Source organism: Equus asinus, chromosome 7, assembly GCF_041296235.1.
Source record: "Equus asinus isolate D_3611 breed Donkey chromosome 7, EquAss-T2T_v2, whole genome shotgun sequence".
NCBI lineage: Eukaryota > Metazoa > Chordata > Mammalia > Perissodactyla > Equidae > Equus > Equus asinus.
Window position 1 is genome coordinate 98722025 of NC_091796.1, and position 21525 is coordinate 98743549.

The 21525-nt window shown below is 55.1% G+C and overlaps 1 protein-coding gene across 3 annotated transcripts in view; it reads right to left on the bottom strand.

Annotated features, from left to right (window-relative positions):
- Positions 1 to 21525, bottom strand: part of ITPK1 (inositol-tetrakisphosphate 1-kinase) — a 171952-nt gene that overhangs the window by 97498 nt on the left and 52929 nt on the right. Inside the window, exon 1 of one of the 3 annotated variants that reach the window (XM_044774243.2) lies at positions 5628 to 5657. The exons of the other annotated variants lie outside the window; for them this stretch is intronic. Coding sequence (XP_044630178.1) covers positions 5628 to 5642 — 15 coding nt within the window. The 5' untranslated portion in view covers positions 5643 to 5657. Of the gene's footprint in view, positions 1 to 5627; positions 5658 to 21525 lie in introns of those variants that run through there. 3 annotated transcript variants of the gene reach the window in all.

Genomic DNA, 21525 nt, shown 5'->3' on the forward strand with positions numbered 1-21525 from the left:
GAATGGAGCAACCCCCTGCATGACTGGCTTGCATGTTCTCTCATCACACAATCTCACTTTGTCGAAATCTTGTCCACAACCTCCTGCCTCCAGCCTCTTATCCCACAAAGTTCCCTCCAAATGCCCTCTCCTCCAAGAAGTCTTCCTTGATGCTTTGCTGCAGACAGAGATGGTAAGCCTTCTCCCCCTCTCTGCTCTCAGCACAGGTTACTCTGAGTCTCAGAGACCAGTGAGTTCTGGGGTGTAGCACAGAACTGACCCGGGACTGACATGAGCACAAAAGGGCCGCATTTAAAGGCCATTGTGCAGCTCAGAGAATATGGGAAGCCTGGAAAGCCACGCCTGGAAACCAGATCCCAGCAAAGGAAGCTGCACCCAGAAGCACAGAGAAAGTGCACCCTGCAGCAGCCAGACGAGGACCCGCTGCCCAGCCCAAACCAGGGCACGCAGCACTCCCCATCCCGGCCGGACCCGCCTCTGCAGCGGAACCACCACGACGCATGCTCCCTGTCCCTCTTCCCGAACACCAGGGCCAGCTGGTGGGTCTGGCTGGCAGGCTCCCAGGCATGTGCCCACAGCCAGGACATGTCCCTGTCCATGTGCAGGACGAGAGAGAGCAAGGCCCTTCCTGCCTGACCTCCACGACTCATGTCGAAGAGAATTCTTCGGATGTAAATTGGGAGGTTCAGATGCTGGGAACCCCAAAACACAGCATCCCTCTATTGTGGCCCCGTGCTGACTCTCTCTGCCCATGAGCTCCCGGCAGCAAGGACCCCATCTCACCCAGCCTGTGTCCCCCATGGCATCTAATACCACATGTCACCTATGAAATGACAACAGCGGGGACCACCTATCACACACCTGCCATGTGCAGGCACCTTCACATCTCATCTCATCCTCATGACATCCACCACAATGGGCGCAACTAAAGTCCTTGTTTTTAAGTTACGGAAATTAATCTTCTAGAGCACAAACAGCTTAAATGTCCTAGATCTCAGAGGAACAGATCCAGGATTCAAACAGAGGTCTAACAAACTTGAAATATGTTTTTTCCTACTCTGCTGCCCCGATATTCTAATAAACATTGACTGAATGAATGATAGCCATGTACGAACAGAAAGAACAAAACAGTCCCTCTCTCCTCAGCCAGGCAGCCTCCATCCCAGCCCCTGGGTGGGCCTCAATGCTGAGGGTTTTGGAAAACACCTGGTCCTTTCTCAGGTCACCGAACCCCCTTGACATGCAGCCATTTGGCAGACGGATGCGACTGCGGCTGCAATCTCACCTGTCTCGAGGGTGTGGATCCAACACCTCACCACGGACAGGACTGGGAACCGGGCCAGGGCAGAGCTGGGCCCTCACAGGGCTTTGAAGGAAAGTTCAGAAACTCGGCCTGGGTGCTGTCTGCCTTTTTGTGGGAACTGGGGCTTGTGGGGTGACCCAGGTACTGGCTTCAGGACACTGGGGGGGCTGAGGACCAGAGGGAGGTTCTGGTGGGCAGAGAGAGAGTGGGGTCTCAGATAAGGAGAAGGAAATTAAAGTTTTGATTCTATCCTTGATACTAACGGATGGGAAGTCCAAACCCTTCTCACCCAGCTACAGCCAGGATGAGAAAACCAAGCTGCCCACAAATGGAGGCAAGTCCTACAAACGCCTTGGCATGGACACAAAATACTGACCCAGGATCGGCCACCTGAACTACAGGTGGGTTCACAGCACACACAGGTATAAAGCTGGGGCTCAGAGAGGTCAAATGATTTGCCCACGATCACACAGCTAAGGAGGCCAGGATTCAAATCCATCCACGTGTGCGTGGAGAGTCGAGGGGCAAGGTGAGGGTTCCCTGGGGGAGGCAGGTAAAAAGGCAGGCCAGGTAGATGCCTGAAGGCAGGAACATCAGTGGGAAAGCAGGAGACAAGCCAGGACGGAGACTGGAAAAGCCCACACGCTCTCTGGGGTCACTGCAGGAAACATTAACACACCCTGGATCAACCCAGTGACCGTTCTTTCCTTTGGGGCTATTCCCAGCAGGAAACTCCACGCGACCCTGTCAAGGAGGGGAAGTGCCACCCCGGGTCCACACCAGCAGGGCAGCCCCACCTGGCCCAGCCTCACCCTCCTGAAAGAAAAAAGCACCCCAGGCAGGAATGTGGGGCCAGGCCTGGCTGGGAGGAGGCTGAGCCTAATCTTCAGCCTGGCCTGATTAAAGCCAGACCCGATTACCGAGATCTACAAGCCTCGAGGCTCAGGGTGCTGCAATCGAGTACCTGTTTCTGGAACATATCAGGGTTCTGGAGCTTGTGTGCTAACCACAGTCTTCCTGACCTGTCGGTGGCAGGCCTGGCATCCTGCCCAGGACCCCATAGGGAGCTGCCCCCGGCCCCTCCCATACCACACCCTGCCCCCACCCCTCCACCTGAGCGGCCCACTCACAGCTTCCTGCTTTGTCCCTGAGGCATTTACTGCCCCCAGGTCCACTGTCTGAGCCCACTCTTCAGGCACCATCCACACCCTAAGCTCTGAGCACATGGAGAAACTCTCCCCTTCCCAAGCCCTCAACCTCCCATCACTCTAGAATCCGGCTTGTGAACGACCAGCCTCTCTCCTCTTCCGCCCCATCACCCAGGGAGGCCAGAGCCAGCAGCTGCAGGGGAATTCCAACAGGGAGGGGCCTAGGAGCAAATGCAGGAGCAGAGAGGAAATGGAAACAAGGTGGCTGGTGTGGGACAACAGGGACTAGTGGAGGCTCCAGGCAACTGGTTTAAATACTGGCAATTAATTCGAAGAATGTGAAAGTCCTGTGTAGACCAAGAGGGTCACCGACAGGCCAGAGACCATCCAGGTCACCAATCTGTGATCTGGTCCAGCTCCTCTGCACAGATGGGGAAGCTGAGGCCCAGACACAAGGAGAGGGAACATGACAATGGTCACGCCAATAATTACTGAGAAAATCCACGATAAAATTTAGCCCAAAGCCTAGATGGGTGCTAACTAACCACCTTCCCCCCACCTGCTGAGCTGTGGCCCTGGGGAGTGCTGCTGCGGGGCCCTGTAGAGAAGCACTGAGAGCTGTCCACACGAGGGCCTGAGACTGAGTCGTATGCAGTAACTGACTAATGCTGACCATCCTCCAAGCCCGTGAGGATCTCAGATCCCAGAAGAGGGAGAGACGGTGGCCCAGGGGACACTAGCATTGCGGGGTGAAAGAGGCGTGTGGTCTCTGCGCGCAGGCCCCGTTGGAGGGGATACCTGAAGCCCCAGGCTGACTGGGGGAAAAAGCAAGAAACTCCGATGACGCTGTGACTGACTGGGTCCAGCCCCAGGGACCCCGGCCAGAGCAGGCTCCAGAGCTGTCAGGAGGTGGGGGGAAAGGGACATTTAAAGCCCCCTCCCTGTAAGATGACCCTAAAGAACCAGAAGCCCATGCCATGCGGCCTTTCAGCCTGAGATGAAAGTCTGTGTCTGGCCTCCGGGGTCTGGTGCTGACTCATCCAGCCTGTTGTCCTCGCCCTCGCGTGCACTACAGTTCAAGATCAAATCAAAGCTTCAAGCCTCGTCGCTCAGGAATAAGCTGGGAGGCCAGGTACCTCTCTGTGCAAACCCTCGGGCTCCTCTGGCCTCACTGCCAGCAATCACCTCCTGCGCAGCTCCTCACCGGGCTGGGAAGCTGAGGGGGTGGCCAGGGCAGAGCAACCTGTGAATTCAGGCCCTCTCCTGACCCCAAAGAGCAGGGCTGCAGGCTGGAGGCCCCAGGTATGCTGTGCCTCCCTCCTAACAAGGGTTCTTCAACAAGTCACCCGAGGGGCAGCTAGGTAAGAGAGATGCTGTGCCCACCTGAAAGGTGTCACAGCACCTGAACACCAATTAGGGACCCCGGCTTCCATTCAGATCAGAGGGCTGGTTAACAAGGACCAGTAACTAAAACTCAACTATGTTTTTACTACTTTGAACTCTAGTGCAGACTTTACTGCTTCAGAACTAACTTCAGACTCCAGTCTCTAGCCTGGGTGAAACCTAATCCCATCCTGGGCCAGCACTGCCAGAGACCCCTTCCTGAAGCTGCTCTCCTCACCCACTCAAAAACCTTCCATGGCTCCCCACTGCCCTCCACGAGGACCCACACAGCCTCCAGTTTCCTCTCCACACTCACAGCTCACTACACTGGTTGGACTGGTCCACAAACCTGGCCCCAAGCCCTCGGCCAGCACGCACAGAGCCCTCTCTGACTGCCACCCCACCCCCACCAGGCTCTTTTCTTATGCAAATGGCCCTGTGTGAGATGAAATGAGCCACACTCCTCTATCTTAACTCCCAGAGCATCTGGCCCTCACCTAGCAGGCCGACCATAAACTCAACTCAAGATCTTTTTGTGGGCTGTGCTCAGGGTCTCTGACACATACAAACTTGCTTACAGGAAATCGCTTACAGGAAAGCCACAACCATTTAAGCGGGCCACGGGCTGGCCCCGTTTTCTATTTCGTAGAGGAGGAAACCGAGGCTCAGAGAAATCGTGCTAACCCAGGGCCCCAGGGTGGCAGCCCCAGGACCTGCTATGGGTCCGCCACGCTCGAATTTCCTCTCCCACGTGTCCTCCTATGTGCTCCAGATAAAAGAAACCTTGAACCATGTCCCTGTCTTCAGAGAGATAAGGCCGGCGTACAGGAAGTGGTGAAACGGCTGGACCTCCCGCTCAGAGGTTCCCTAGTGCTCTGCGGCTTCTGGACTGTCGGCCAGGTAGGGTGGGACGGACCAACGGAGTGGGGAAAAACCGTGCAAGCAACAATATCTCCAAATGAGTGGTCAACTGGAAAGCATGGGACAGAACCAGGGATCGGTGTTTTTCCATTTCTCTGTGGACGGAACACTCCAGCAGCCTTCTCCTGCCCCCTGACATTATGACTGCCTCCCACAGCGGCTGAGCAGCTCTCCAATAAAGAAAAACAGCAAACAGACAGTCCTTATCGTCAAAGCTTAACTATTAGAGCCAGCCCTGGTGGCCTAGTGGTTAAATTCAGCACGTTCCGCCTCGGCGGCCCGGGTTCAGTCCCCAGACGCAGACTTACACTGCTCTGTTAGTGGCCGTGCTGTGCTGGCAGCCCACATACTAAAAAATAGAGGAAAACTGGCATGGATGTTAGCTCAGGGCAAATCTTCCTCAGAAGAAAAAAAATGATGATAGTAACCTACCCAGACCGCAGTCCCACCTCAGTAACTCCTGTCAATGGAACCACGCAAAGGACAGGGGCCCAAGGGCGGCATGCGCTGCCTGGCGTTGAGGCCACTGGGTCCACTGTGAGGCCCGGCCCAGGTGACCAGAGGGCACGTCAATCACACAGGCCTCTTTGCCATTGCTCTGCTTTCTCTCTCCATCCACCTCCCAACTGAACAACGGTCCCCTCCTCGATCTCAAAGAACGGAAGTGGGCAAGAGGGGTGAGAAGTGGAGACAAGCAGCAGAAGGATGGACCCTCATAAACCGAAAGGCCTGGGCCCTCACGGCGAGTGAGGCTGCTGGTGAATCACCACCACCACTTCCTCCAGCCGTGCATCCCTGGCCTGCCCTCAACACAGAGCCCCTGCTCTCCGGCTTTTAAGCTGCATCGTTCTGGGGGGCTGACCCCTACTCACCTTCAGGGTGAGCATGCGACTCCGGCCTGGCCAGTGAGAACATCACATCATCCAGGCCAAAGTGACTGGTCCAGGAATAGGTGTTACAGGTTGAACTGTGTCCCCCAGGAGGAGAGGCTGAAGTCCTCACCCCCGTATCTGTGAACGTGACCTTATTTGGAAATAGGGTCTTTGCAGACAGAGATGAGGTCATTAGGGTGGGCCCGGATCCAACACGACTGATGTTCTTCTGAGAAAAACGTACCAGAGTTTGGGGGGTAGGCGGGGGGAGGTGCGTCAAAACAGGTGAAGGGGATTAAAAAGTCCAAACCTCCAGTTATAAAATAAGTCCGTCATGGGGATGCAATGTACAGCAGAGGGAATGCAGTCAATATCCTGTGATGACTTTGTAGGGAGACAGATGGTAACGAGACTTATGATGGTGATCATTTCCCAAGGTATATAAATATCAAATCACTATGATGTACACCTGAAACTAATTGATACTGTATGTCAATTATACCTCAATAGAAAAAAAAAAAGAGGAAACACCATTCAAAGACACACACAGGGAGAGCAAGGCCCCATGAAGACGGAGGCAGAGACTGGAGTGAGGCTGCGCCAAGGGGCCAGCCAGAAACTGGAGGAGGCAGGGAAGGACAGGAGGCCAACACCTTGGTTTCCAACTCCCGGCCTCCAGAACTGAGGATAAAGGTCTGTTGCTTTAATTCCTTCTGGAAGCCCCAGGAAACTAATATCATAGGTATGTAACCCAAGCCACACCAATCAGAACCAACAAGCATCAGCCAGCCCGGGGCTTTCCCTGGAACTGGGGAGAGTCGGATCGCTTCCTGTGAGGTTGTGAAGCCAAGGATGGGGCTGCTGGCCATCTCTTCCACATGACCTGGCAAAGCCTGCCCCAACACAACCTACACAAGGAGCCTGAAAAGTGAAGCACTATTTCTGATGACATAAATTTGAGCCCTTGGGGCCGGCCCGGTGGCGCAGCAGTTAAGTTCACACGTTCTGCTTCTCGGCGGCACAGGGTTCACCAGTTCGGATCCCAGGTGCGGACATGGCACTGCTTGGCACGCCATGCTGTGGCAGGTGTCCCACATATAAAGTAGAGCAAGGTGGGCACAGATGTGAGCTCAGGGCCAGTCTTCCTCAGCAAAAAGAGGTGGATTGGCAGCAGATGTTAGCTCAGGGCCAGGCTTCCTCACCAACAAAGAGGAGGATTGGCAATAGTTGGCTCAGGGCTAATCTTCCTCAAAAAAAAAAAAATTTGAGCCCTTGATGGCCTGAAACTTGTCACACCTACCACTGGACTGCTTGAGACATCCATGCCAATAAATTCTATTTATTGGTGTTTCCTTAAGTTTTTCATGCTGAGACTGTGTTGCTTACAACCTGAAGAGCCTTTAAGTTTGATCAGACACAAGGTACAATTTGCTTTTTAACAAGACATATGTCTAAATGAACATGATCCCCAACAGTCATCACCTTGAGTATCAAAACTCTCAACACTAACAGTAACAACACTCGGAGCACTGGTGGCCTTCTCTGTGGCACGCACCTTCAGCCTTCAAAGTTTTGTTTGGGTAGTGGCCAGTCCTTATCCAAAAGGTGCATTTGATCTTTGATAACAGAAAACAGTTCAGCCAAGCTCAGAATAATCAGTGAAGAGGTATTTGTAAGAAATGCTGACTAAAAATGGCTTAAATCCTAAGGACAGAAAGTTTGGAGGGAGGTGGGTCTCTAGGGTATTTCAACAGTTGATGTCAGCAAGAACCCAGGCTCTTCTCAAGTTTTTATTCTGCCATGCTTACTACAGGAGATTTTTGTCCTCATGCCTATCACCTCATGGTCACAAAATGGCTGCCACAGCTCCAGGTACTCTGTCCCCAGAGGGTTTCCTGGAATGCAGGAAAAAAGGGACATGAGTCAAATGGCAGCCCTTTTGTAAGACAGGAAATACTCTTTCTCCTTACATCTTACTGGTCAGAACTGCAAGACATGGGTGCCCCTTGCACAAGGGAGGCTTGGGAAGCAAGTCTCTGGCAAAGGAAACTGTTTTCATGACAGGCCTATGGCAATCACCACTGCCAGCAGGATCAAAACAGGGAGTACGTGGAAGGTAAAGAGTGAAGACGTGCTAGGAAGGCAACTCCCCAGACAGTAAAGATAGTAAAGAATAATGGAGCCCATGCAGCCCTTAAAGTCCTAAAAAACTCACTTCTGCAGCTTATATACTGACCTTGAGGTAAAGTCAACAACTACACAAGAATCACTGATCAAGGACCTCCCACGAGCCAGGTTCTCTGCCAGGTACAGCAGCCTGGGAAGGCCAGAGGCGCCGAGGAGGGAGTGGTTTCCTAGGAGGGGAGGGGGCAGAGCGGGCGTGGGGGAGCGCTTCCGATAGGAAGTGACACCTCACGGGTAGCTGGAGGACGAAAGCAGCTGTGCCAAGGTGGGTCCCAAAGGACATGTGCAGGGGCTCAGAGACAGGGGCAGCTAAGGGTTTGCTGGTGTGACCTGTGGAGCGGCAGGAGGAGAGGGGGCAGGGTTGGCAGGGTGAACTGGGAAGAGCCCGGCAACTATTCACAAGACTTTCCCCTCCAGACAGCGGGAAGCAGGGGACTGGCTCAGATATTCTTGATGAGAGACTACGCCACGAGGTGGGGGTGGGCCGAAGCAGGGATGCCAGCCAGAGGACTGGCAATACTGGGGAAGGAGGGACACGGGACCTATGGTAAAAGGATGGATGGGGGATGGGCAAGAAACATCCAGGGAAGATCAACAGGGCCTGGAAACTGATGAGCTGTGGATGCGGAGGGGTAGAGGTATCAGGGCTGGCTGCCTGAGTGGGAGACGGCGAGAGTGCTTTCTTTACGATCCAAGAAAACAGGAGAGGCAGCAGGTCTGGAGGGGAAGGTGGTGAGTCAAGTTACAGAACATGGGACCTCCAGGCAGAGGTGTTTCCCAAACATTCTAGGCCTGCTGGGGACGGGGTGAGGTGGGGACAGACCAAGCTCCCAGCACTCCCTGCTCAGGTTCACTCAGCGGCAAAAGCCCGTGTGAGGTCAGTCTTCCTGGAGCAAAGCAAAGGCCAGGAGGCCGCAGGCCGGTGGAGAGGCAAATAGAAGCAACAGAAATAGAAGCAAATGGCTCTGGCCGGCAGTGAGAGTTCACACAAGGAGGGCAGGGGTGCACTGGGGACCCCCATGAGGCACACTTTGAAGAAAGCCCAGTGGTTATGCTGGTTCTCCCACCAGTGCTGCCAGCCTGGAAAATCAGAACTAGGCTTGCATTTCTAAGTCTTATCGTCCAAGAGCCTTGAGCGGCAGGATCCAGCTGCCTCTATCTCAACCACATCCGTGCAGTGGGGTGGGAGGCACGTCCTTCCACTCCCCCCACCCTCTAAACCACCGGGCCCCTGTCCTGCCCATGGTGGCCCTGTGCCTTTGAGCACCACGTGTTCCAGTGGTTCGCTAAGAGACCTGAGCGGCAACTTTGGCTCTGTCCACCAGAAGACAGAAAGACACAAAGGCTGATACCAGGGGTCAAAGGCTGACACCAGTGGGCATCTCCTGATGCTGGCCTTCGAAAGCACCCCATCCACACTGCAGGGTCCAACCTCGGCTCCTGGGCCCCTCCTCGCACGAGAAACCTCTCCTCCGTTCATTCCCTTTTCCCACTCAGAAAGGTGGCAAATCAAAGCCCTGGAGAGGTTTGGCAAGTGTAATTCTTGAAACATGGGGTCAGGTAGGGACCAGTTAGAGACCCAGGGAGCCACAGCTGACCCCGCTGCTGACCCACCATGACCAGCAGTGTCCAGTACGTGGCGCGCCCACAAGGTCTTGGGAGGAAGCAAGAGACGCTGACCAGTCTGAAGAAACGAGCCGGGCAGAAGTACCTGTGCAGGAGATTAAAATGCTCCGCTCTCTGATAATCCGCCGGAGGTGCTGAAAGAGGTTCAAAGTCCACCAAAGCCAGATTCTGTCTTACCAATGACCAGAAGCTCCCGGAGGACTGGGACAACTCTGCTCTCAACTATACGCCCAGTGCTGGGCACAGGACCCAGCTGGCCTGGCGCACAAACGCCTGAAGAAGAGTCAATGAATCAGTCAAGCCAATGACAGCCAACTCCACTCCAGGCCTCACAGCCTGGCCGTCCTGCTCCCCTAGCAGAACAGGAGCGCCCTGCACCAACATCACCCCAACAACGGGGGCCCAGGGCTGGGCAAGTGCTCGGGTTTCGGGGCTCTGGCTCTGTTGGATCCCGACTGTCACTTCCAGGCTGCCCCCGCACCGGTGGTTTTCAAACGTTCTCTGACTTCCAATGTCTCACTTGAAATGAAATCCAACATGAAGACCCCAAATCGGAAACAGATGAAGAGTTGCTGCAACAGTTGAAGGGAGCCTGCTGTGTGGGGGTCAGAAAGCGCCTCCCCCCCCCCCCACCACTGAAAGGCAGGCAGTCCCTCAAAGAACCCCTCGGTTTCTCAAAGAGCCCAGCTGGTAAAACGACAGTGCCATCCCCTCCTGCCAGTCCTACTCCAACGAGCTTGGAAAAACACCCTGGGCCTCGATTCTCAGCCCGGGAGACGGGACACGGCAGGTGCAGCCGCAGCCTTTCAGTGTGAGGGCTGAATGACCCTCTGCCCTTGGACAGATACGGGTGGGCAGGCTGCACCTCTGGCTGAGATGTCAAGACAAAGAACACTCACTCATTTCAAGAACAACTCTGAGGAATTCTAGCACATTCCACTCTTATGAACCTCTTCACTTCACCTTTCACAGCCAGAGCTTGCTGGAGAGGAGCCTTAATCTCTGCCTGGGGGTTCACATGGGGGCGGGGAGGAGCGGGGGCTGAGAGAGCAGAAAGCACCATGGGTTCAAATCCCAGCTCCGCCAATTAGAGAGCTCTGTGACCCTAAAATTTCTCATCTGAAAGGTAGGATAATTCATCAGCCCCACAACTCGTAGGACTGTCTTGGGGTTTATAGGAGGGATTTTTTTCAAGTGCTTTATAAATCACTCCCAAATGTTAGCTATATTTACATTGATTTTATTGCTAGGCTTCTAGTTTCTATGGAAGGTTTTTATAACAGTTGCCAGGAGATCCAGGGCAGCCTGGGACCCGGACCCCAGTGTCCTGAGCTCCACACAGGGCCCAAGTCTCAAAGTCAGACCCGGCTGACACCCACCAGGGAGGCCTGGTCGGGGTTGTCCTCACCCTGGGGGTCCTGTCCGTCCTGCTGGGAGTGCTAAAGGAACCCCCAGAGACTGCCTGAGAGCAGTTCAGGGGCTGCAAGTTCACCCCCCAGGACTCTCCTGGCCTCCTGGCTCGTGAGCAACCCACCCCGCTCCCCCGGGCCACCCTGCATTCAGTAAAATACCTTCCTGTACCACCACCGTCCTCCCGAACCCAGGATCCCCAGGGGGCTCATTGCTGAAGACCGTGGGCTCAGGCACAGAGGAAACGCACTGCATCTCCCACACCCAGACTAGGCCCCTACTCTGAGAGCAGGCAGTGCAATCGAGGACAGGGACCCAGGCACAACCCCCAGACGCCCCAAAGGACTCGGAAAGAGCTTCCATGGCTTTCCGAGTGAGGAACATCTGGCCCCACCACAACTTTCATCACCATTATTTAAAACCAGCGGTTCTCAGAGGGGAGTCCTCAGACCAGCAGCATCAACATCACCAGGAAACTTGTCAGAGATGCAAATTCTCAGTCAACCCCCCTCCCCCAACCTACTGGTTCGGAGAAACTCCCTCGAGTGAGGTCAGCCGCCTGGCTGAAGACACTCCTGGGGATTCTGGTCACGCTCAAGTTTGAAAACCAAGGCTTGAATCCAATGAGCCTCACTCTGCTTGCATATCAGAGTCACCCAGGGAACTTAACACAAACCAATGCCCTGGACCCGCCCCAGAGACCTTGATATGATTCATGCTGCCCATCAGCACTTTTTTTTAAGAATGTTAAAAGAGAATCACAGGGCACAGAGGATTTTTAGGGCAAAGAAATGATACCATATGGCGTATGATACTAGGATATGGTGCTACGATATGATACTAAGAGTTGGATACATGTCATCATACGTTTGCTAAAACCCACAGAATGTACACCACCAAGAGGGAACCCCAGCGTGAACTCTGGACTTCGTGCGATCGTGCCAGGTCAATGTAGGTTCATTGACTGTAAGAGACATACCAGGCTGCTGGGGGATGTCGACAGTGGCGGAGGCTGTGCATGTGTGGGGGCGAGGGGTATGTGGGAACTCTGCACCTTCCGTTTCATTTGTCTGTAAACCTAAAAGCTGCTCTAGATAATAATGTCTACTTTTTAAAAAGCCCCCAGGTGACTGTAATTCAGGTGGTCCGCGTCACCCGGGCTGATGCTTGGGAGGCAGGCAGGACAGCCGGGATTCAGTCAACAGGTAAGAGCACAGAGGTCTGGAGCAATCAGAAGATGCTAGAAGGAGGGAAGTCACATTCGTGACTGAAGAAGGGAAAGACGAGGTGGGGAAGGAAGGGCTTTCTCATAGCCCATCCAACGACTCATTCGTTGCAGCTCTGCTTTTAACATCTTCCTTCCCCACATCTGCCTTAACCCCTCCCTCTGGTGTGGTCAGTGCCTCAAGCGCGGCCTGAGAGTTGCTCTACTCAGTCACCCACAGCCCCTACTTTCCAGCAGGTGAACTTGAGCAAGTCACTGTGTGCACCTGCTTTGACCTCCGCTTCCTCATCTGAAAACAGGGTATTAAGAGGCTTGAGTGGGGTGCCAGCCCCGTGGCCTATGGTTAAGTTTGGCACACTCCACTTTGGCAGCCCAGGTTCAGATCCTGAGCATGGACCTACACCACTTGTCAGTGGCCTGGCGCTGACCCACATACAAAATAGAGGAAGATTGGCACAGATGTTAGCTCAGGGCGAATCTTCTTCAACAAAAAAAAAAAGAGAGAGAGAGAGACTTGAGTGGGATATAGCGCCTGGCAGAGAGGGTAAACGCACACTAAACATAGGCTGTTATAAACCGGCTGGTGCAGACTGAAGCCCACATCTGCTACAAGAAAACAGCATCTAGACGATGAATGTTCTCATCTCCTGCCGGCACCACCTCTCTGGCCTGGAGGCCAGGGTTAGAGAACAGAGCACAAGAGGGAATCCTGTGCCTCCATGCCCACTTTCCCAAAGACGAGCTGGAGCCACGGGGACAGAAACACTCTTCGCTCCTTAAATGTCCACTGAGCAGCCTGCTCCAGGCCAGGCTGGGAGTGCAGGACCTGCAGACCTCTGGTTACAGGGTGGCTCCCCAGTCCCGGGAAGGACAAGAGGAATGTCCCTGGGGTGCTGGCTTCCTGCCAGGCTCCTCATCTCCATGGAGGCTGTACCACTGGTGGCGAGGGAAGCATCTTCCCCAGAGGGCAGCCTCGGGAGGAGGGACACCCACGTCCCAAGAACCAATGTTCTAGAGAATCCCAGGGTACTGACTACAGACAACAGCACACCCTCCGCCTCCCACAGCTTTTTTTGCCTTTTGTTTGTTTTAAGCCTTTGTTGTTTACGTTAAGCCTTTTATTGAAGTATAACACCCGAGAAGAGAAAAAGCACATATCCTAAGTGAGCAGCTTGATGAATATTCACAAACGGACGCCCAAGATCCAGACTGAGAAGAGAACCCTGCAGGACCCGAGCAGCGTCCGTCACGTCCCCACCCAGGACCCTGTCCCCAGAGGTGACCGCCAGCCTGCCTTCCACGTGCACAGAGTAGTTCTGCCTGCTCAAGCACCTCACATCAATGAAATCGTGTGCTCAGCGCTCCTCCGCGTCTGGCTCCTTTGGCGGAACATGAGTCTATGGGACTCGGCCATGTTTTGCATATGGCCGCCACTGGTTATTCTCACTGCTGTACAAGATTCCATCATGTGAACCCGACACAGCCTATGCATCCATCCTACAGCTGATGGATATTTGGGGGTTTCCACTTTGAGGCTATTATGAACAGTGCTGCTTTAAACATCCTCTGTCTGCCTTCTGGTGGACAGAGCACTCCTTTCTCTAGGGTATACACCTGGGGTGGAATTGTGGGGTCAAAGGGCAGGCAGACGCTCAGTTTTAACCAAGCCATGTCCTTAAATCCCCTATCAATTTCCAGTCTCTCATCCTGCTTTATTTTCCTCCCTATGCCTCTCCACCATCTCGCCCTCCTCATACATTGATTTATCTGTCTTCAGTCTCTCGTCCTTCAAGATGTAGACGCTCCGTTAGGGCAGGGACTTTCGTTCTCGGCAGAGTCCCCAGAGCCTCGACACTGCCTGGCCCCGAGCAGATTCTCAACCAACTCCTGCAGGCCAACCAACTTTTGCGTTCTCACCCGCACACAGGAGCTCAGCACACCTCTCAGCCGTCCCTCCGGGCCTTTCCCAAAGCCCAAGGCCCCATCTTCATCCAGTCCCTCGCACCAGCTGCCAATCAGGCCTCGACTGGAAACTAGAGGCCCCACCCCAGCAATTCCTGCCATTCCTACCACACAAGGTCCAGTCCCCAGGACAGAGTGTACAGGCTCCTGGGGAAGGCCCAGCCTCAAGTCTTGGCCCTGTGAAGACTGGCCGACTGGAGTGGCATTCCTGAGTGCCGGCTGCAGGCCAAGCCCTCGAGGGGGACAGGCGGGGCAATCAGAGCACCCAGTGAGCTTATGGTCCGGGGAGAGACTCTGGCAGGTGGGTCAAGCAGCCCCATGGGGCTGGGGGAGGTGAGGCCTTTGGGCTATGGGAGCTGCGGTGAAGCTAGACCTGACCCAGTCAGGGAAAGCAGAGAAGGCTTCAAGGAGGAGGTATCTCAGGAGCTGCCTCTCCCAAAATGCCTACACAGTCCCCCGGAAAGAGAAGGCTGGGGCAGGCAGGCAAGTGGAGACTGCCGTGTGCAAAGCAGAGGCAGGGCGGCTGGATGTTGCTGGGTTGAGGGTTGATGCCCACCCCTGGCAGGGCAAGGGGAATGGGGGATAAGGAGTTAGAAAGATCACAGGATAAGATGGTGGCGGGGACAAAGGACAGCCAGGCTAAGGCCTCTGGGCTCTGTCCTGAGAGTGATGGAGCCTCAGGGGTGTCCCAGAGAGGTCAGCCGATGGCAGTGTTGTGGGCACAGGTCAGAAGGCACCTGCCATCTTATTGAACTGCAGACTCCAACCCAACAGGTCTGGGGGAGCATGTCGTCTCCCACAAGTGCCCCGTGGTGCAGCCGCTGCGGGTCTCAGACCACACCAGGCACAGCAAGGGCCTGGGGACAGAAACAGGAGACTGGAGCAGTGTACCATCCAAGGGAAGAGGGACCCACAGGGGTGAGGTACAGTTGGAATGGAATGAGGAGTCTTAAACAAGTCTTGGTAAGACAAGGAGTCTTACCAAGGCCGGCCCTCGGTACAGCAGCCGCTCTATTTCACATTGCCGGCATGTTCCAGAACCTTCCACACCACCTCGGTGCAGGGCCTCTCCTCCTGAGCCTCAAACCCCAGCGTCGCTGTGGCAACAGCCCACAAACACAGGAGCCCGGGCCTCGGTGCCATAAACAACCCTGACAGATTCAATAAATAGAGATGTACTACAGCAATTTGTGGGGAATTTATGAGAAATTAAAAATTCAACTTGGACAATAAACAACCCATTTCAGAATTTGCCCCACTTAAAGTTAAATAAACTGCATGCGAGCATTTTTTCAGCGTGATGTTTCAAGGCTAAAAAAATGGACCTCGTCAGGAATGCTCCCTGCGCCTCCAACACTGGGTGCTGCTGAGGAGAGCACATCCGCACGTCTGCTCCCCTCAGAGGGCGCTTCACAGTTTATAAAGCACCTGCACCCGCACCCCCCGACCTGGTCCTCCCAAAAGCCCTCTGGGAGATGGGGGAGCAAGCGTGACTAACTCCGTTAGGATGAGGAGCTGCGCAGGGCTGAAGAGCCTGAAGCACGGCGACTTGCTCAAGGTCACAGAGCTGGTCAAGGTCAGACACAGGATGCAAACCCAGGTCGGCCGACTCCAAAACCACCGAGCACACAGGCAGCCACGTGTGCACTGGCTATACACACACAAATTGCACCCGAGTGCGGTCTGATGTGGGGAGCGGGCTGAATTCTCTAGCAGATTTCTAGAGAATTTGCAGAGCATCAAAGGGAGCTGCTTCAAATAGATCAGCAAGTTCTCTCACTCACTCACACACACACACACACTCTCTCCCTCTCTCTCTCTCTCTCACTCACTCACCACCCAAGGGAACAGGAGGGCTCAGATCTCCAACTCTGCCGTGCAAGCGCGGCACCTTCGGCAGGCTGTCTTCAAGATGAAAGGCTGAGATATGAGGACACAGAGACGGAGAGGAGAGTCGGGAGCTTTTCCACTCGGCTCTCGGAAGACTCAGAGATTCACAGGAGGGCAGAGTGAGACGGGACCCCAGAGACGCCATCAGGGTCGTGAGCCCCCGGCACAGAGGAAGGACGAGAGCCGGGCCTGGCGGCACGAGGCACAGGGACCCGGGTCCCCAGCTGCCCAGGAGCCTTGACTGAGTGCCCACTCCTCCCCCGGGTGTCACACAACTCGAGGCCTGCTGGTGCCCACCTGTCACCCTCTCCAGGTTGGCTGGCTCCATGACCAAGTTTCCAGCTCAGGGACAGGCTAATCCTCTCTTGAGGGGCTGCAAACAGTTGGGGGAGAGTCACCGGCTCTGGGCCCACTGTGATGGCAGGAGTCCTCCCCAGCTCCCAGGTGGTGTAGGGGCCCACCCTTCCCCCGCTCTTCTGATGCGGCCCTAGGCTTCTCTGTCTCCCAAGACATGGGCATCAAGGCAGCTGGAGACTTGGTCATCTCAGTGTCTCCAGTGGACAGCAGAGGCCTGCCACCGGGGGCCTAGATGAATGTTCAGCGACGGAAGGAATGAAGGAACCAGCCCGAGAGTGTCAGCTCCCTCACAGGATCAATCACAACTGCACGACCAACCAGATGACAGAAAACAGGCCCATGGGACGATGGCCGAAGGGGCATCTGGGAGGGCCAGACAGGAAAGTCAGAGGTGAGGGGCCATGCTGGAGTCTGGGTAGGGACAGCCAGGGATGACATCTGGGCACAGGACACACTGCTGCTCTGCCCTGAGGTCCATAGAGACACAAAGCAGGGGGGAGAGGGTGCTGGCCACTCCCTGCTGGTCCCTCACCCACTCTGCACCCTGCTCTGTGCCCAGGAGGCTGCCCTCTGAGGACTGGACCACTCAGGATCCTGGGCTTCCAGGTGCATTTGGCCAACAGGGGCCACTGGGAGGAGGGGAGAGGGCAGGAGGAGAGAGGGGCTGGAGTATTCATCCCTCATCCCGCTTCGACACCATGCTGTGGGCAGTGGCTGGGGCTCACTGTGCCTGCAGCCTCCTCGGGGCAGGCCCTCGCCCCCCAGCCCTAGGAGCCGTCACAGGCCCCCACAGCCAGGCTCTCGGAGCCTCCCGTCCCCTCTGGTCCCTTCACCCTGCCCACAGCTCTGCACATCATCCCCACATCAGAGTCACTTCATCAGAACCATCTGGGGGCTCTGCTTCCCCGCCAGGTCCCTAACTGAGATGAAGAGGGACGGCTCCAGGTCACCAAACATTACAGGATCAGGACTCGGTAAGAAACTTTAGCTGGAGAGACTAGCACAGAAACACAGTGCAGAGCGGGCAGGGTGTAGACCTTCTCACCAGCAGGGAGGGCGGGCCGAGGGGGTCATAGGCTGAAAAAGGTGAGCATCGTCTAGGGGGACAGCGGACCGAGCTGGGGAAGTGGGTGACCCTGCTCTGCCGCAAAGGCCCCTGCAAGACATTGGGGGCTGGGTCCGTGGCAGCCTTAGAAAATCAGGAAGGGCAAAGGTTTTTATGGGAAACCAGGGAGCGCTGGTTAGCACTGGGGCAGGGGTGGTTGGTTAGGAAGAGCCCAGGCCACGGGGGCCAAGCCCATCTGGCTTCAGAGACCACAGTGGTTGGTACTTGCTGGCTCTGTGACCTCAGACATGTCACTTAATCAAGTGACATATCTGAGCCTCGGTTTCCTCATCTGCAAAATGGGGAGAATAAAAGATAGATCCCGCCTCAGAAAGCTGTTCTGAGAACTGGCAAGATAAAAGTAAAAATGTCCGAGAAAGAGGAGGACCTAGACTCAACAATGACAAGGAATTGGTTCAAAGTCACATGGTCAGGATTCTCTGGGACAGCGACCCGTATCCACACTGGAAATTCTCCTGGAAGTCTGGGCTGGGCCCATCCCACCAGGAAGCGCTGTAGGGATGGACTCGGGGCCACACCCAACTCTCCCATCCCAAAGGAACCTGACGTGCAAGCTGGAGTTGGATATTCTTTTCAGAAACTAACTTTCCAGTCCTCAGTTCCCTAAACGCAAACCGGCAGCCGAAGGACAGGGTTGAATCCTAACACTCCACTACCAGCCCCGGATTACAGAACACGGATCTCCCACCAGGCTTTGCAGTGAGTGCTTGGATGCTCTATCTCAATGAGTCTTCCCGACCTTAGAGGCGGGTGCCATGACAACGCCCTTCCAAGCAGGAAGGCTGGGCCCAGAGGGCTCAACAACTCGCCCCTGCCCCGCTGGTAAACGGGTCACCAGCACCTGTGTGGGTATGGCTGGTCCCTGGACCACGAGGTGATGCTGGCCGCCTCCAAGAGAGGTGGACGAGGGGGATGGCAGGTCTCCAGGTGTCTGGTACAGGCAGAACTTCCCCTTGGCTAGGGAACCATAGGGATGTGCAAAGAGGAGCAAAGCCCCTGAGAGCAGCAAGGGCCGCAGAGGGGGATGCAGTACCACTGTGCAGACGGACCAGCCTGGGGGAGCAGCCTGCAGCCTGTTGGCGCTGTGACAGAGCAGGACTGGAGACCACCGGGGACCAAATTACCTCCTCACCAGCACATGCTCCCTGTGCCTCTTCCTGGGTCAGGAACACACACAGAGCAAAATGCCCACGGGCAGGGCTGCAGCCAGGCCCCGGGCCCCAGCTACAATGGGCAGAGACAGGGTCCAGGGCATGAGCAAGAAAGAGAGGAGGGGAGGGGCCAGCCCGGTGGCATAGCAGTTAAGTTTGTGTGCTCCACTTTGGCAGCCCAGGATTCACGAGTTCAGATCCCAGGCACAGACATACACACTGCTCATCAAGCCATGCTGTGGCGGCATCCCACACACAAAACAGAGGCAGCCAGATGTTAGCTCAGTGACAATCTTCCTCACCCAATAAAAAAAAGAAAGAGAGGAGGAGAGGGAGGACGTGTGAGAGAGAAACAGACGCCATATAAGCACCCAGGTGTACTCAAAAGTCCAGAAGGACAAACTCCAGAACAATGGTCCCTATGGTCCCTTTCTACAATTCCCTATGATCTTTGGGGTTTTCCCCCAAGAAGTACATATTACTTTGATAAACCGAAAAGCCAACAAATATGATTTATTATTTATATAGCCCAAAGAAATAATTACAGACTTGCCCCAACAATATCAGAGCCGGATGTTCACCACATTATTTACAATAGTGACAAACCAGAACCATCGCCCACATCCACCAGGAGAATTCAGTAACTTTGGTTACGAGAGAATATTACGCAGCCATTAAGAAAACAAGCAAAAGAGGAAATGCTAACAATATGTTAAGAGTGTTTGTGGGGAGCAGATTACAAATGGTAACAATTTTGTTTAAAATATATAAATAGATTTTCCATTTCTATGCACAGAGAAAAGCTGAAGGACCCTCACGCAGCGTAACCCTGGTAAACACATCTTGCTCCCATCGGCTACACACGAGGCTCTTCAGGACCTTCGTGAAAAACATTTTCAAACCCCTTCTGGAGAGCCAGAGAGTCACGCGAGACGGAAGTGCTGCTCTGGTAGGCGGCCCTGGTCCCACGGCAGCTCCATGCTGTTTGAGACAACAAAATGGGTCCGTAACGGTCCCAGGGGAGGGTCCCCGGGCTGTGCTGAAGACAGATGGGCTCCAGTCAAGGCAGAGGCCTGGTCTTATCACATTAGGGTGTTTCATCTTCTCCACATCAGGGGTCCTTGTCCCCATCAGACAAATGACGGCACTGAGGCCTCAGACCACAAAGTAAGGAGGCTCAGGCCCAGGGCTGCCCTGGGGACACCCAGGTGTCTACTGAAGCGGGAGCCCGGAATATTCAGTCAGCACACAGTCTTATCGAGCCCTGGGCTCAGGGCAGGGCCAGCCTTCCCGTTTACTCAGTCCAATAAATGTGTGTCCCCACCCCCCACTGGGTATCTCCCCTCTCTCTTCCGTGCCAGGCTCCCCTCCCCCAGGCCACACTCTAGGCCATTAGCTCAGTCCCAAAGGCATCCTTTCCCATCCTGGCTTCTGGGGATCCTGTCAAAACACTGTAAATAACTTATTTCCACTTGGCAGGGCCTGCAGCCCAGGCAGGGAGAAGGGAGGGGGGCAGGGGCTGCCTCCACGCCAGGAAACCCATACTCCCACCCATCAGGGATAGGAGAGGCTCAGAGTCAACACTAAATTTCTGCCTAATAAGATGGGAGTATGAGCTTCACAAGACCCCTCGAGCCACCTCAGGAGCAAGAAAACCAATGAGTTGCTAAGAGGTCCTTACCACCCACAGCCCCACACAAGACCCCAAGCCTCATCTCCTGGCTTCAGGCTATGCTCCCCTTAAGGAGGGCCATCTCATCTGCCCTGGCCTCACCTCATTCATCAATCTCATCAGCATCTGGTAGATGAGCCTCAGATGGGTTTTGCTACTTGCCCTGAGTTGCACAGCTACAAAGGGGCAGAATGGGAGCTAGGGCCGGGTTATCAGACTCTCGGTGCAGGGAGGCAGCCTCCTGAGCAGAGAAGGCACCCGCTTTCCCGTCACACACCCCTGGAATCCGATGCTCTGCTGCCCACTCACTGGGCGGCACAGGGCAAGGACACCCCACCTGTCTGAACCTCAGTGCTCTCACCTGGCAAGTGGGGACGCTAACAGTGGCACCCAGCAGGCAAGGCGCAAACAGGAGCTGTCACCATTGCCGCCTGGGCTGACTCACAGAAGCCCAGCCCAAGGACACCCAAGCACTGGGGAATTGTTACATGGGCATTTCAGAGCTCTGAAGCAACCTCGCTAGGTGATTACTGACCAGATGCCCAGGCTGGTCCCATCCTCTGAGAACCCGGCAGCCATAAACACTGCCCCAGGACACCCGATCAAAGCCCCTGCATTCCCCTCAGACTGCTGAGCACCTCCTGCCAAGTGGCTTCTAGGGAAGTGATGACTGAGCCCTGCTCCACCGCCAAGTCTGCGGGACACAGCACCAGCTGGGATGTCCTTATAGGGTATGCTCCAAGGCCATCAGAAAGTTCAAAAAGAGAAATACTCAGACTGATGGCCCTGCTGGAAAACAGGCCTGTTGGGGGGACAAGGCACCCAGAGCAACTGGGTCACTGAAAGGGCTGCCCCTGCCACCACTTGTACAGGACATGAGAGAACTCAAGAAATATGGGGGCCGCGGAGACTCCCAGGGGAGTTCCCGAGGCGGGGGGGGGGGGGGGGGGGGGGAGTGGCTGAAGGGGAGAAAGATACAGCCCAGTCACAGCTCTGGATTCGCAAACTCTTGCAAAAGCCATGAAATCTCGGCTGCACATGGGCCTCCCGGGGCCTCCCCCGGCCAATTATGAGAGAGCAGGCCAGTTTTAGGGAGGAGGGCCTTACGTGGCCAGGGTCTGGGTCTGCACCCCGCAGAGGTGATGCCTTCCCCCCATCATGGCTGGACCCGGGGAGATCCAGAAAGAGGGAGTAAGTCAGCCTGTGTCCCCAAATGCACCCAGCCAGGACAAACTCCTCTCCAATCCCAGAGCACGCTGCGGCCCAGGCTATGCCCATCCCTGCACGCAGCAGAC